The sequence below is a fragment of the Porites lutea genome, chromosome 1 (genome assembly GCF_958299795.1).
Source record: "Porites lutea chromosome 1, jaPorLute2.1, whole genome shotgun sequence".
Lineage (NCBI taxonomy): Eukaryota > Metazoa > Cnidaria > Anthozoa > Scleractinia > Poritidae > Porites > Porites lutea.
In genome coordinates, this window is record NC_133201.1 from 20,847,347 (window position 1) to 20,864,488 (window position 17,142).

The 17,142-nt window shown below is 41.0% G+C and overlaps 2 protein-coding genes across 2 annotated transcripts; both read left to right on the forward strand.

The window, feature by feature from the left end:
* Positions 1–1,170: 1,170 nt before the first annotated feature.
* On the forward strand, positions 1,171–5,701 carry LOC140936074 (nmrA-like family domain-containing protein 1). The gene is made up of 4 exons (XM_073385647.1): positions 1,171–1,552; positions 3,771–3,986; positions 4,227–4,345; positions 5,486–5,701. The coding sequence occupies exons 1-4, from the start codon at positions 1,171–1,173 to the stop codon at positions 5,699–5,701; spliced, it is 933 nt and encodes a 310-aa protein (XP_073241748.1).
* A 2,892-nt stretch (positions 5,702–8,593) lies between these two features.
* On the forward strand, positions 8,594–15,849 carry LOC140946520 (nmrA-like family domain-containing protein 1). Its single transcript, XM_073395654.1, has 4 exons — positions 8,594–9,137; positions 10,973–11,194; positions 12,642–12,760; positions 14,719–15,849. The coding sequence occupies exons 1-4, from the start codon at positions 8,753–8,755 to the stop codon at positions 14,935–14,937; spliced, it is 945 nt and encodes a 314-aa protein (XP_073251755.1). The 5' UTR covers positions 8,594–8,752; the 3' UTR covers positions 14,938–15,849.
* The last annotated feature ends 1,293 nt before the right edge of the window (positions 15,850–17,142 follow it).

The window sequence follows — 17,142 nt, forward strand, 5'->3', positions numbered from 1 at the left end:
AATTCGCATATTAATCTTTTCTTTCTTTTTTATTTGGAATTGAAATGACACTGATACGTTTATACACTCCCGTAGCTCTCTCGAAAACCTATCTGATTCCAGACCAAAATGGGCAAAGTGTATATCCGTTTTCAGACCCAAACAGCGCAAAAACCCTACCCGGTGGGGCGGCACATACCTATATGGCTTAAAAGGGAGCACCCCCTCGAGGGCTTTTCATGCGCCTTTTCTGGTTTCGGCTATAGGTCTAAAAAGTGACCCGCGCTGCTCGTGTCTTCGGCCTGCGAGGCCGACAAAGTTCCTCGTCGCAGGCAGGAAAAAACCTCTGGTATCCAGGGTACACTTTTGACGGTTGACAATAAAAAATTGCCTTTTTTGATGGCTGACGGTTAACCCCACTGACCCTCCTATGGCGAGGTTAGCGTATTACAACTGTGGTGATACATGGTTACCTATTGGCAAGAGCTGTGTTTTGTCGGAAGTTGTTCAATGACAGTTTTCCAAGTGAATGTTTTTTGGCAAGTAGCTAAAACATGCATACTGCTCCATCAACGTTTTAGTACCCACTCGAGTCTCGACCCCAGCAGGCCCGGTTACTCAAAGACCGATTAGCGCCAACCCGGGGTGAAATATTAATCTTGGTGTTTTTTTTCTTCTAATAAAACATTTTCTCGAATTTGTCTAGTTTCTCTATGCTTTTTAGAGCAACCAATTAACAAGTAGTAGGAAAAAAAAGAAGCAATCTAAATTGGCTTTTTTGATCCTGGGCCTTGAACAACCTCGTTCCCAGGTTCTCTCTCCTACCCGTCTCTCTCTATCTCTCTCTCGCTCCGTAGGGACGTTTAGCAGAGAACCCTGGGAACGAGGTTGGGCTTTGAACAACCTTGCCCACAATCTCGTTCCGCTGGACAAGGGTAACGTGGACTCTGAGAACGAGGTTGCCAGGCCAAGATCTCTTCTCTACTGCGCATGCTGCTTGCGCGTGGCACGCGCAAAGTCAAAAGCGTGAGCTCAGGGGCCGAGAAACCGCATGAAGTCAAGCCTGGGGCGGGGGAACTGTTGTGACTGAGATTATGCAGCCAATAGGAACTGATCTTCGTCGCGCGTCGGATTTTTTCCTGTAAATCAGCGGACTTAGTCTTGCTTTAGCTAAGAAAATTTTGCGTGGAAATGGCGAAGCGCATATCAGTGTTTGGAGCGACTGGCGGTCAAGGTGGTGGAGTCGTCTCAGCTCTTCTCAAAGCCATAAAAAGAGGAGAAAATTACGCTGTGCGTGCACTCACAAGAAACCCAGATGGTGCTAAGGGGCAAGAACTGAAGAGCAAGGGATGTGAAGTTGTCAAGTGTGATCTAGATGATAAAGAATCTGTGGAGAAGGTGATTCATGGCTCTTACGGAGTTTTCTTGGTCACGAATTACTGGGAGCATTTTAGCAAGGAGAAAGAAATTGAACAGGGCAAACGAGTGATTGACGTGTGCGAGGCGCTGGAAGTGAATCACTTGATTTACAGTGGCTTGGAACATGTAAAGAAGGTGATTGGAATTGAATGTGGTAAGTTTTATTTATCTAGATGTTTCCAGCATTTCGTGACCTAATTCATGTATTCAAGTGATGCCCAAATATTGATGTGATGACTTGAAGAAATCCTAGTTCACTGTTATCAAACGAAGATTTGAGTAAGGTTAAGAGAACACCGAAAACGAAGAGGAAAGCTCATCACGTAATGGCGCCGTTGTCCCGGGGCTTTGACTTCAATTCCTTCCAGTAACTGAGTTGGACCACAGGCACCCCAAGCTCACGAGTGAGTTGCATAACAGAATTGTTATAATAGTTTGTGTGGAAAATTCATAGATCGTTGCTCTCTCTATGTATGCGATAATTATTTGTATAAAATTCGCGAAAATCGCAATGAAACGGCCAGAAATGCTGAGAACATACCACAAACAAGACAAGCAGACAAGGCTGACAAGGTAGGGAGTTTTGATGTATTTTTATTTCTATTTTAAGGCCCTAAATATTTGTCGATAAATTTTCCATACAAACTCTTATAATATTTCTGTTACGTAACCCATTCTCCTTCTGACGGATATATTAACGAAACAAAGTAACGCAGTGAAGAGTAACGGAGTAATGGAGAAACAAGTGACGGGGTAAAAAATTCCGGGGGCTTGATTTTTTTCTCCTTTTTTACTAGGTTAAAAAAGAATTAAAATGACAAAAAAATAGTAAGTTCTGGTACTGCTATGTGTTTGATGTACTCCGCAGAAGGTTATCACAAAAATATGACCAGTCAGGTATGCGAACAGTCGGATAATTCTTTACCAAATATTACCTCATCAGCTGTTGAAGTACAAGTGTCACGTATCTCTGACGGTTTTTCCGTTTTAATTCATTGTCACACATTGACATTATTTCAGAAGTCTTACATGAGGTACAGACCAACAAAAATCGCTTTTTATGACTAGAAATGAAATAAGGCCCGACAGTGATGAAATACAGGCAAATGCAGCAGAAACGGTATAATGAAAAGGAAATATTTTGAAATTTGCGGGGAGAATTGGGCTTAAATCCAAACTTAAGTACTGAAAAGTTCGAAAATCGATTTTAATCGGGAGATTAGGTGACCCGTCAGGAAGACAGGAAGATTCGTGCTGCATCCGGGAGAGTTGGCATACAGTGGAACCTCGCTAAATACGGACACCCGCGTAATGCGGACAGTCGTATATAACGAAAAGTTTCATTTGTCCTGACGTATTTTCTCCAAAATTGACCCACTTAATACGGACACCGGTTGATAGAGTGTTTTCACTCACGTGGCCAGCATCTATGCAAATTTATTGGTACAAATAAAAGCGTTTGCATAAGAAAAGAGTTCAACTCCCACATGCCAGGAGTCAGTCTGGTTTGGGACAACAACATGGCCGCCGTTTCATTGTTTTGGGACACCAATATGGCCGCCGTGACGTCATGTGAAAATACTATTTAAGGACAACAGACACTTCTCTGTGTCCCGAGTCACAAACTCTGATATATCGTCAACCCCGCTTTACACTGATACTGAATACCCACGCACTATTTACTTTCCTTGTCACTATCATGTACTAAAAACGGTAACAAAATAGCGTAACATGTTTGGTTTGATCGGCCCGTCTTTCTTTCCTTGTGTTTGACCCACCCTTGTACTGTAGCCGTTTGATGAGGTTTTATCCCTGCAGTTACTGTTTTTACCTTTCTTTCTCTTGACTGCTACATGTGTCCGTGACCAATTTTCCGACAGCTCACTTAATACAGACACCCGGATGAAGTGGACACTGTGGTATGTCCCCTTGGTGTCGGTATAAACGGGGTTCCACTTTATGTGTAAGAGTACCATTCAAAAGGATAGCATTTGATCTGTCCGGTCATCATGTCCAACTGCAGGTAGGATTAGTTTTCGTCAGACATCGTAACAGTTGGACATCGTCCGATGACCAACTGTTATTTGCAGCTCTGCATGAGGACCCCTACTTTCGGGGGACAAGCGAAGAAAACTTGGCGCCTGTAATGTATCCTCTTCCCGCCATCGCTCAAATGTCATCCTTCTGCTCATGCGTAAACAGATCCTTTCATACTCGACCCCAGGGTCCTTCTTTTCTTTTGGTGACGTGGTCTTAGCCAAGTGGCTCTGAGGACAAGAAGAAGGGTTTGTTTGGTTGCTATGCCATTAAATCACTGCTTGATTTAATCTTGTGAGACTAACAACATTCTTTTTCAACTCTTTTTCCTCAAGCACATTTTGACAGCAAAGGCATAGTTGAAGAATACCTCCACACGAAGAAACCGAAAGATAAACTGAATTTCACCATCGTTCGCTTCCCAGGCTACTTCGATAATTTCATGACCAGGCCACGCAGATTAGACGAGAACACGTTTGTCTACGACATTCCAATGGAGGGGGCTCCCGTGGATGCGATTGACGTCAAACAAGGAGGAGAATGTGTTTATGGTGTGTTACCAAATATAGTGTTAAAATAATCATACTCCTGTAACGGAAGTTTCCTCCCACCACTTCATCGAGTTGCCCTTTGAATGGAGGTATTTTCGAGGCTGTTACCCACGGTATAATCTTAGCATCTTTCAATAAGACAGAGGATTAAAGCAAATCTGAAACGGAGAAATATTTTAAGGGAACAATAACAGCACTGAAAAGTTTTTAACATCCTATTTGTATATTTCGATTCTGTAGGCATATTGAAAGACCCTGATTGTTTTCGCTTTAAAACTATTGGTCTGAGCGCCGACCAACTGACTATTCAGCAGTACTGTGACATATTATCAGAACATCTGAGCCCTAAGACATTCCAGGTTAGTTGACAAACTACTTAAATCCTAGCTGGACCTCTCCTTAACTAGTGTCTTTGTTGAGTCATTAGGGACCATAGTAGCAAAACAACAACTTTGCATGTGCATCACGCTTTTTTGTACATCTCTTTGCCGTCATTGCGCGACTACAACGTGAAAGTGCCTAATTTCTTCCTTTATTCACGTTTTATCGAGGACGGAAACACAAGACAACAACTTTCTTTTTCTTTTCTTGAACGTTAATACAGGACGGCAGAGAGAAGAGGATGGTGAAGCGTTTGCGTGTGACAAACGTGATAGGGCTTATTACTTGTGTGTTTTGTCGTGATCTTCACTTAACATTAATCAGTTTGTTTTGGTGTTTTACAAAGATGTGCTTCAGTAAAATAAGTTGAAGCTTAGAGGGAAGTTTTCTTTCAAACTTTCAAACATGGTTATTGTCATGCTTGACACACAAGGTTTGCCGTTTTCTTTCCTCTAGTCTTGTCGGGTCCGGGGGGGGGGGTACTCCCGCGAATTTTGGATAGGGGTGCGCCGCGAAGGTTCGTGAACCCTAACCCTATTTAAGGACTAAGAAAGCGAAAACTGAAGCCGACAAATGACACCCTATTCAAGGAAAAAACGAAATTATTAATAGCATGAAAAGGAAAACTTTATTTCTTTTCTGTAACATTGGATGTATAGCATCAAGCATAAAATACTAGAAATAGCATAGTTTAAAAAAAATGTTTGTTTAGGCGGGCGTTTTCACACTCCAGTATTAGATAATACAATTAAGCTACCCTATCTAAGGGCCACACCAGGGACACAGAAACAAAAGGGTCAAACAAGATACCCTATTTAAGGACCGAGAACCTAAAAAACCATACCCTATTTCGCGGCACGTACTTATATAGCCCATATGAGGGAGTATCCCCGCCTCCGGGTGTCGGGTAAGTTCATTATTTACACTGGAAATACCTCCCTGTACATCCTTTAATTTCCTTCACATGTGTCCCTCTTAAAATACGAAAGCCTCAGTCTTATTTTTCTTTTTAACGCTAAACTTGTCAAATGCAAGGTTGAGGGACGAGGCGTATAATATCTTTACTGTTTTCTTAACCTTAAAACGTCAATGAAAACGTTCCTGTTTTATTCTTGAAGGATTCTAAAATCACCTTGGATCAGTTTAGAGCTCTTGGCTTTCCCGGAGCAGTGGAACTTGGAAATATGTTCGAGTATTATAAGCGAGGAAACCCGGACTGCGATATCGAGTTGACAAAGAAGCTGAATCCAGATCTTCAAGGGTTTGAGGCGTGGGTGAAGGCCAACAAGGAAATGCTTGAAAACAACTTTAACTCGTTGAACATAGAGTCTTAAATTTAAAGCATTTTGGAGGAGGTCGACAGTTCTATCATTTTTGAGTAGTGTATGATAGCAAACTGCTTAATTTCTAGTCAAGTGCTGTTATTGATACCCCTAAAAAGTTACAGTCAAACCTCGATAAATACGGGCACTAAGGGGGCCATAGAAAGTGTCCGTAATAAACGGGTTGAATTTAGAGGGAATGTAAGGGCCTCCTTTCCCCAGGGACAAAGCAAACTGTCCGAAATAAGGAGTGTCCCTATTAAGCGGGGTTTGACTGTACCACCAAGCGTTATGCGGTTCCGTGTGTAGGATTTTAGTTTTCAGTTACCATCAGATCTATGGTTTTTGTGATCTAAAAAATTTTTTGCTGGAAGAATTTTTTGTTGTTGTAATTCTACTAAAACTCTTCAAAGCAATTTCAACGGCGCATTATGACATTTTTTTTTTGTACAGGTTATATTAAGTTTAATTCCAAAAGTGCCCTTGACTTATCAATAGAAGAACCTGTCTCGTGAAATAATACAACCGAACTAAATGCTGGTATGCATGGTTTATATCAAGAGACTATAAAGGGGACAGAGAGGCCATCCCCCATATACACCCTATTCTATAGGTAATTCGTCTCGAGTTATTTTTAGAATTGGGATAAAGTTACCTCGCGCGAGGCGTGGATGTTTCGTGGAGGTTTCGCATGGTGCAAAACATGTCGGGCGAGGGGCAATGAAAGCGTAAAAAGATCGAGAGCATTCCTGAATATTGAAGCGAAATGAGTCGGCGCTCAGCTGGGAAAAAAGAATCGCTGGACTCTTTGACAACCCGTGAAATCAGTTTAACTCGAAGTTGTCGTAACCTCAGTGCTTTAATAGAATGAGAAATTTCGCCGGTCTATTGAAACCGGTGTTTGTACAATTTAGGGAGTTTAAGATCCAACGACGCGGACGACAAATAGAACGTCAAAAAAACAATAGGTTTAATTAGCAAAACAACAACTTCGCACGTGCAACACACTTTTTTGTTCATTTCTTTCCCGTTTTTGCACGACTACGACGTGAAAATGCCTAATTTCGCGTTTTATGGAGGACGTAAATAAGCAACGACGAGGGTTCGCCTACAGTTGACAAAGTAGGTAGGTAGGAATAATCGCTATAAAGACTGAAAAAAAATAAACATCAAACCAGAAATTGCTGTCTTCAAACTGTAAATTATAAATGATCCTGAGAGAATATTCAGTGTGTTAAGGATTTCCCTGCTCTACTGTTAGCTCTATACAAGAGAGGAAGGGCGATTCTTTTTTAATTTCGGTTTCCCTGACACAGCTTTCGCAGAAATCTCGCTGTAGTCGTTTTCGTCGACAAAAGGAATAGCAAAATCGCTCTCCGCGTCTTCCACCATTTCGTTCTGCGTCATTTCGTGAAGGACGCGTGGCTCTCACCGTGGGTCATCCACGCGGAACACATTCGCGCTATGTGATTGGCTGTTGTCTAATCCCCCTTGAGATCTGTGGTGTTAAAAATAACTCGAGACGAATTACCTATGGAATAGGGTGTATATGGGGGATGCCCTCCCTGTCCCCTTTATAGTCTCTTGTTTATATCTATTGTCATCACAGTCGTGCCTGTTAAAATGCCTTTACTAAAGCATCCTGATTCTTACAATTTGGCGGGCGACAAGAGGAGCCCACACTCATAATCCTCAGGTTGCTATTACGCATGCTTGGCACGTGTGTGACCTGCATTCCATTCTCGTCCCCAGAGCCACTCGTTTCAAGACCACGTGACCAAGGCAAAACATAGCGTTGGAGCAAGAGCATTTTGATTTTCGATCAGAAGCCTGAATCTCCTCTGCACTCCCAAATCTTTTGTTATTAGAAGTATCAGACATAATCAGTCTCTTCTTATTAAAACGTCTTCCAGCGAGACAATAACAATCAAAGTTTTGGAAAAAAAGGTTAATTTCATGCACTTGTCCGAAAACAGTAGAGAGAATAGATCATTTCTCTTGGAAAAACTTGCAATTGTTTGTATTGGGATGCCTCAGTGGTGAAATACGTTGCGTGTTAACTGTCACTATACATCAATGAGAAACATTTTGTCACGTCTTTTGGTACTAAAATTCACTGTAAATTGTTTTTTCTTTGTATTAAATTTCTTCGTAAATAAGCTTTACTCTTCTTAAAACAAATGATTAAAAAAAGGAATCAGTGCTGCCAAATGTTTCCTTAGCGACCACATTGGCAGGGAATTCATAAAATGGATCGCGACTAAAGGTGGTCGTTCTTTGCTAAAAGGCTCTTTGGCTCTTGTAAGCAACTTTGAAGTAAACATTAAGGGCAGTCGCTTACGAGAGCTTTTACCAAGACATTTTTGACATTGATAATCAGGGGTATCAAATGGATCTTTTCCTCAAAATGTCCGTTCTTCAGGCAAATTTTTTTCTGGCTGGGAGATTGCGAAAAAGTAATCTGTCCTTAGGAGGAAAATGTTGCTGGGAAATGGGCAAATAAGGATGTTTGAGGGGATTTTGAGCCGCGCACGTCAACTGGAAGTGGGATTTTTTCCTTTTTACATGTAACATCTCTAAACGCTGCCAAATTTGTATTGCTAGGTGTTTTTGCTCCAATAGAAACGATTTGCCAGAAATTTTTGTGAAACCACTGCCTAAAGGCCTGTTTACGTGGTGGAGGGAGACCCCAGACAGGTGAGGTAACATGTGGCGGTTAACCCCCCCCCCCGATCATGTAAACGTGATCAAATTAAAATGACAGATTTTATGGACAGGCGGATTACCCCCCCCCCCCCCCCCCCTGCCCCCACCTCCATGTAAACAGGCCCTAAGTATGCAAAACGTCCACTTGCTGTTGATACAGTCCTCTTGGGCTTTGTCACGTACGTGTCGTAAATCACGTGACCAATCTTGGGACGACAAGGTATTGAAATAACCCCACGAATTTTAAGCTGATTTTACTTGCAAATAAGTCCAATACACCACCAGCGTGTATCAATACAGGCATTGAGCTTCCATATCATTTATCAAAGTTTATAGCTACGTAAATTTTGCATTAACATGCCAAAGGTCATAACAGTATTTGGAGCGACTGGCGGACAGGGTGGTGGAGTTGTCTCAGCTCTCCTCAAAGCCATCAACGACGATGGAAAAGAGTACGCTGTTCGTGCAATTACGAGAAAACCAGAAGGAGCTAAGGGGCAGGAACTGAAGAGCAAGGGATGTGAAGTCGTCAAGTGTGATATGGATGACAAAGAGTCCGTGGAACAAGCAATCCGTGGCTCCTACGGAGTTTTCTTGGTCACGAATTACTGGGAGCATTTTAGCAAGGAGAAAGAAATTGAACAGGGCAAGCGAGTGATTGACGTGTGCGAGGCGCTGGGAGTGAATCACTTGATTTACAGCGGGTTGGAAAATGTAAAGAAGGCGATTGGAATTGAATGTGGTAAGTTTTAATTTTCGTGACCTAATTGCATTTAAGTGGAACGCGAACGCTGGTGCGATGGGTGCGATGATGACTCTGCAAATTCCATCTTCAGTGCGACATTGTCTAATATTATGAGACCAAAATTCTACTAAAGTTACCAAAGGAACCCCCCGCATACGTACAGGACAGTTTTTCTTATAGGTACCATTGCAACTTTTCAAGTCAATCGAGTGGCTTAAAAAATCGAATTCATCGAATTTAGTTGCATCCAATCAAACCTTTTGACCCTGAACAACCGTGACTGACTCATCAATAAATATTGTAGATTTTGAATTTTAATTAAATGAACAGGGCACGGAAGAAGGTCTGAAAATGGTGCAATTTACTGTGCTTTCGCACGGCAGTAATTCATTAAAATCATACGCGCTATTTTCATTATTTATTTTGTAAGTGGACATGAAATCTGCCAAAGTTTTCCTATGTAAACAGATTTGGGGCCAACATCAATCATCTGACATGTATACCTGCATAATGTACCGCCCTTTATCGTTTATGTGCGAGATTGACTGCATAAATTATGTGTTTGACTCAATTAACAAAAGCAGATTAAAAATATGCACGTTCGGTCCTCCTGTTCGTGACAGAAAAACTCGCACAGTTAACTTATCTACAGTACAGTCCAAGAGTTGAAAGCCAAATCTATTGTACAACTGTATTCTCGTTTTCTCAGCTAAAAAGAATACTTGAAGATGATAAAAATCACCTTGCGTCCGTTCAATTGTCTTTTCCATTCCTAAACCTCCTATTTTATTGTTTTACGCAAGCCAACGATGGGCTGTTTTCAAAAGAAGTAATCTCTTTAGCTCTGTGCTTATTGTTATTTTTTCGAGTAGGGTTTAGAATTTTTATTGTGAATTCTAGACGTGTTTTTACTACACAAATGACATGTGAAGTCCTTACAACATTAAACAAAGGATATAAGTCATTTTACAAACTCTTCGATTCTTTGTTAGCTTTTGTTCTTGCTATCAAACCACAGAAAAAACTGACGTCTACTTCTGGGTGCTGCCAAGAGCCACAAAGTTTGATTTGATTAAGGCTACGTTCCATTCCGATTAGAGGCCTTCCGTTCACGCACAAAAAAAGTGATTTCGGCGTGATTTCTGTACAGCTTTCCGTGTCGCCACGAAAGGTTTTCAGGGAGCTTGAGCAACAACGACAGCAACGGCTACAAAAACATCACTTAAGAAGTGAATTCGCTCTGTTTCAAACTCGATCGCGTTTCTCGTTCAATTTGACAAATGTTAGCGAATTTTTCTGTAGATGAGTTCCCAAGGACTGTATGGAAGCTCAGGGAAAGAAAACGATAGCCATTCTCTTAAGTTCATGCCCTCCACAAAACGTGAAGTTAGGCGGTTTCACGTCGTATTCCTGCAGTGACGACAAAGAAATGTACAAAAGACGGTGATCCACGCGCAAAGTTGTTGTTTTGCTAATCCAAACTTGTTGCTATTTTGTCTGTTGTCCTCACCGTCGGCGTTGCTTAAGCTCCCTGAGGATTGGCTGAGCGTCACAGGCGAGCTTTTTTGGCTCAGTCAATTCAAAGCGCGCCATTCTGTTTTCTGGGCATTTGTCTTCTTTTTCGTTAGAAACCTGCAAATTCCCAACGGTGGTGCCAGCAGATTTCTACAAAAAACCCCACCCCAGAGCCAAAGAAATTTTGTATAATTGCAACACCTCAAGGACAAAGCAAAGCTTGAGAAAAGCTAAATATCTCAAATCCGTGTAGCTTTTGGAACATTTATGGTGTGCAGCCTATGTTTTAAGTCTAACAACATTCCTTTTTTCCTCAGCACATTTTGACAGCAAGGGTATAGTAGAGGAATACCTTCACACGAAGAAACTCAAAGAGAAGCTGAATTTCACCATAGTTCGTTTCTCTTATTATTTCAATAACTTCACCTCGTTTTCCACGCCCCGAAGGTTAAACGAAAACGAGTTTGTCTTCGACATTCCCATGGAGGGGGCACCCATGGATGGGATTGATGTCACACAGGGCGGAGAATGTGTATATGGTATGTATTGCAGGTGAACCGCGCTACAATAAACGTCCAAGGCTTTGGGACCGAAGTAAATGTCCCAAGGAGGATCAAGGAGAGGGGATAAAACTAGAGTGATATATGTTTGTAGCCTGCGTGCCACCGTCCCCCTCCCATCAGAGAAAACATCAGATGCTTATTTACCGCAGCAGGACTAGCTCAGTAGCTAGAGCGCTCGACTGCAGAGTGGAAGATTATGGGTTCGATCCCCTGGACCGGGCCAACTCAGCGTCTTAAAAAAACTGAGAAATGAAGAAACTGCTCTTGTACTGGATGATCACGAAAAATAGCCGTCTCGTTTTCAGTAAGAGTCGTAAAAATAATGTCCTCAATTAGTATTTTTGTGCCAAGTACATTGACACTTAAATAGAGTGCGTTAATCTTTTTTCTTGAGAGGAGTGGAGGGCTTTGCGGCACACTGGTTATTTCTTTTCGCAACTGCAAAAGTTGCGTCTATAACTGAGATGATCTTCTTTCATATCATTCTTCACTCCGCAGATCACATATATGATTTTCATATATTCATAACTTCACACTGGCCATTATTACAGCTGACAGGACAAAGGAGGGTAGCAGTGTGTGGAGAAAGAATTTTTCTTTAGTTTCGAATAAGAATACCAAAGCTTCCTATCAACTCCTCCTCTAACCAAACGTTTTGGAAAGTTAAAGTACACGAGCCTTTTTGCAACAAAAAGAAATAAACTTCAGGACGCTTTCAACCCAATCAGACCTCAAAATGCATATATTGAAGTCAAACTCCAGAAACAGATTTAATATACTCCCAGAAGTACGTAGAAAAGGAAAAGGTTCGGCGAGTTTTTTTCAACGTTCGCCAAAACCATATTAACTCTTTAAAATATTTTTCAATTTTTCTGTTAATTTTTCAGGAATATCACAGAAATCGTGGAAACAATTAAGTGTTTATATGGTTTTGGGGGACTTTCTCACAAAATTACAGACGTTTCTACGGGTCTTTAACCGTGTCAGTTTTAAGAGTCATAACTTGATCCCTGTTCAACTTTAGAGCACCAAACTTGGTCAAATAACCAATCTCAACATGGCCTTTTATATGAGTTATATGGTGGTGTCAGTTTATCGATTAGTTTAAATTTGAAACTCGCCCCAGTTCCCTACGCAACTCCAAAAGTCGGAAAATTTGCTTCGACTAATCGGAAGCACTACCTAGATCTGTGTAGTGTTGCGTCATTAGCATGAAATTTCTGCGCTCGTTCCTCATACAAACCATTGTCAGATGTCATTGTCGGGGTGGGGGGGGGGGGGGGGGGGGAAATCCAGTGGTGGCTTCGCGAACTGCGGTTGTTTTCCCAGGCTAGTTTTTTACCCGGTTAAAAATAGATCTGTGCTTTCTTGACTTTATGATTAATTATTGAAGTCATCCACTTCTTCCTCTTTGATTCTGTAGGGATTTTAGAGTCACCTGATTGCTACCGCTACAAAACAGTTGGTTTGAGCGCCTCCAAGTTCACAATTCAGCAATACTGCGAAAAATTGTCCAAGCATCTTAGTCCATTGACGTTCAAGGTTCGTTGATGTAAATATAGTATAAAGTGCATAGTATTTAACAAATACAGGGTGTTTCAAAAGTTCGTTCCGATTTTAAATCGTATTTTGCGCAAAGCATTTAATGCTTCTTTAGGCAAATGTAAACTGATTCAGGTAAGAAATTTATCTAAATAACCGTTGAAAGCAATTTCAAACTAAAATTTGAAGAAATTATAATTATTTTTTAATTTTTGCCTCAACTGTACACGTCCGCGAGGTTTTTCCCGCCATACTTTTCCTGCCCATTTTGTAGGTTTTCTATTTTGTCTGTTTATCTTTGTCTTTCATTTTCTCTACTCGTTCATGAAAATGAAGGCCTACACTGTTTGGGCTAGAGCTCAGGCATCTATTTTTATGGTCTTCTGGCCATTCAGTCCAAAAAAATCGTCAAATTGTTGAAGAAGTCTGAACGATGACCGAACAAGTGGTCAAAAGTAAAGACCTTAGAAGACAAACCAAGGAGTGCATGGCCGTTTTTTCACAAACTGTGTGAGAAATATTATCGAAAAAGCTGTAAGTATACGCTTAATAATTCCACAAAACGGAGAGGTAAAAAAATTTCAACTTCACATTATCGATCAAAGTTTCGAGCACAACGGTAAGGGGATAAGTTACCAAAAATAGTTGGAGAGCCTTGAAGAGGGAAAGGCGGTGCACACTTCATGCAAGCATGGTGTCAGAAGGATTTGCCAACTTTATACCAAGGGAGGACCAGCCGGCAAACTCATGTAATGTGAACCCCCTAGAGACCATCTGGATTACCGTAGACGAGACAAAATACAAAGATCCAGCCCCCAAAACACTGGACGAGCTAAGACAGTGACTACGCTTCGCCTGGAAGAATGTGACTTTCGACACGCCTTGGGAACTCGTACATTCTATACCTCACCGCTTAGAAAATGTCAGAAAACATACAGGAAGACATCCTCGTTACTAATATTTTAGTTATTCAATGTTAAATAAATATTGAATAACATACTAAGTTTTACAAAAGGTTTTTTTTAAAATAATTAGTGAAATTTAAGGGAATAAAAAATCGGAACGAACTTTTGAAACACCCTGTAGATTCAATATTTCCATGCTCCTGTTCAATAGAGACATTACGATAGGACAACGGCGACGGCAACTGCGAAGTTAAGGGACTGGGTCAAGGTCGTCTGTTGCCGTCCGCGTTCCCGCCAAAAGTCATAGATCAAAAATAGGGACTTTAAGATCCAACGACGCGGACGACAACGAGAACGTCAAAAAAACAATTGGTTTATTTAGCAAAACAACAACTTCGCACGTGCATCACACTCTTTTTGTACATTTCTTTCCCGTTTTTGCCCGACTACGACGTGAAAATGCCTAATTTCGCGTTTTATGGAGGACGTAAACAAGCAACGACGAAATTTTATTTCTCTTTCTAAGCTTGAATTTGGTCCCTTGAAATTCAGCTTCAGGAGGGTTCGCCTACAATTGACAAAGTAAGTGGGTAGGAATAATCGCTATAAAGACTGAAAAAACTCAAATTCACTTTTTAAGCGACGTTCTTGTAGCCGTCGCGACGTTGCATCTTAAAGTCCCTAATGACGTCAAATTGTGGTAGGAACTAAAAGGAGGGGGGCCGGGGGAGGTAGTGTGTTACTGATGTCATGTAAAGCCAAGAGAGAATGATCATTCTCTCTTGGTAAAGCTTATATAAAGGGGGTAATCTTGTGGGCCAAATTTGTGGAAAACGCGTAAAAAAGACATTTTGCAATCTTCGGAAAGAGGCAAAGTGGCGCGATTTACATTTTTATCCAATGACGTACTTCTTAACTTTACGATAGAGATGTCTAATGCCTTATGAAAACTTTATGGTCGCTAAGAGGTCTGTCAATGCTTTTTGGTGGCGCTTATGTTAGCCAAGCCGCCCCGACGAACTCTTCTTGTTTGTTTGTTTTTTCTTCCTAAAGGACTCTCAGATCACCTTTGATCAGTACAGGGCTCTGGGATTTGACGGTGCAGTAGAAATTGGAAATATGTTCGAGTTTTACAAGCGTGGTAACCCAGACCGCAATATTGAATTGACAAGGAAGCTAAATCCAGGGCTTCAACGGTTTGATGTGTGGGTACAAGAGAACAAGGAAAAGCTTGTACAAAGCTTCAAATCCATTGAAATACAGTCTTCATGAGTTTTCACAAATTGTCGTTAGGCTTTCTTACGCCCGCAATGCGAAACGCTGGCCTTACGCATGTTTCTATCGTTTAAGATTTGTTTACATACTCCAAACAGACCTTGGACACATTATGATGTCCACACAAAGCAAATCCTTATAGAGGAGGGACCGCTTGTTTTCCGCTGCTTTCTCGAGTCCGTGGCTCGTTTCTCGAAAGGCCCGGTACTTTTCGGGACCAAAGGCAAATTCTAATATCAAAGCCTTTCGAATAGTAGCACAGTTCCTAGCTCACAAACCGGTCAATTTTGCTTGTTAACGGATGGTTTTATTGTATCATTTTTTCAATTATCGAAACTTTGATCTTGAATTCGAACACGGTAAACATAAGACAACGTTCCGGGCCCGAAAAGCTATCGGGCTTTCGAGAAACGGGCTCCTGGTCCGAGTTCCTGAGAAGGCGGGCTCATTTCCCAAAAAGCGGCTTGTAATCGAGGCTTAAAGCGTTGAAAAAAGTGATCACGGTTAAGCAATGAGAACAGTGATTGGGGTTAACCACTGACAAAACTTATTAGTGTTAAGCACTGTGAATAGTGATTAGGGTTAAGCACTGGCTCGAAATGTTTAGTTTTCATTTACTGTTAAGGATGTCACTATAAATCTGTAAATCAATGTTGAACTAGCCAGCAAACCCATCATGGTGTAGCACTATGGTCACTGGAATGGACTACAGTTTCTGCGCCTTTGGATCGATACTTTCTCTTTTGTTTTTCTTCTGAAGAGACGTAGAAAATTCTGATAAGTGTAAGTGAGATGAAGGTCAGTTTGGAGTCTGGAAACTTTGAACCGTTTTCATCTTATGTATTCTCTGTAAAGGTGTAGATGGTTAGTAAAGAAAACCAGTTAATGCAATAAAAAGCTCTTCTTGCAGGTACTGTGTATTTTTAGTTGTTACTTTTAATTTTGTGACTTGGAAAACAAGATTTAAAGCTACATTTAGTTTTACTAATTGTCATAGGGCGGTTTTCATTTGAGTGTCGAAAAGTAATTGGTTTTGCACTTTCTACACGATGCGATTGGCTTAAAAGATTCGCGCCACTTTTTCATCCAATCAGAAGTAAAACCAAAGCCAACTGTGACGCGCTCGCATGCATTTTCCCGCGCTTTGCGTCAGCCACATGTAATTACTTCGAGTTATGATTGGTTCAATGTATTGTCTGTGTCCTATGTGATTGGCCAGAGTAATTACTTTGGTTTTGGTTTTACGACACTCAAACGAAAACCACTCTATGCAGCAAAACTATGTTAATTCAAAACTATGTTAATTCGAAGCATTCGTATTCATAATTTTAGAGCACTTTTTCCCGCGAAAATAGACTCCCCACCATGTTTATGAGCGCATTTTAAGTATAAGATATCAGAAAGGAAAACTAAACGTTATTGAAAGGCAAAAAAATCACAATTTTAAGTCTGTAGGTTTTGCTGACTGGTTTTTGGAATTTAAAGATAATCAAAACTCGCGCCAAAACTGTTCTAAAAATAAACTGGTCCGTGAAAACGCCGTGAGACGAGCGCATGGAAGTTGCTCGCTTCGGGTTATGGGCTCCTGCATTACATTGTAAAAAAGAAAAAAAGAAATTGTCAAAAAAAGTAACACATATAAATTGTTAAATGCTATGATTTCATGCCCAAGTTATATGTGGGCGATCAGAATCAAAGCTCCTTATCTTATTCTTATATAAATAACATTGTCTTTTTTTCCACTAAACACGAACCATAGTAGTAAACTAGAACAAATTGGTAAGAACAAGGTTAGGTTGAATTAAATGGTTCGGGCACATGGCGAGAATGGCACCAACCTTCTGGCACTGCAAGCATACAGAACTATAATTTCAGGTTATAAAGCAAGAGGACGTCTCCGAACTCTTGGATTAAGGGCGTCAAAGGGATGCCTAAATTTACACAAAGTTCTCCTCGTCAAAGCCTCAAGGCTCGAGGCTGATCGAAAGCTTCAGCTCCCTGGTACACCTATGGTTTTAGCGGATGGACAAAATGTTTGGTAGGTAAGGTACCAGTCGACTGTCATCCCTGTTTAACGGTACAAGTCAGGGTACGATTGGTACTTATGGACCAAAACTGAGGCCAATGGTGCACTCATTATACCCCCCTCTCGCCATCAGTGCTCCGCTTTAAAAGTATTTTAAGGTAGTTAAATCTTAAAGG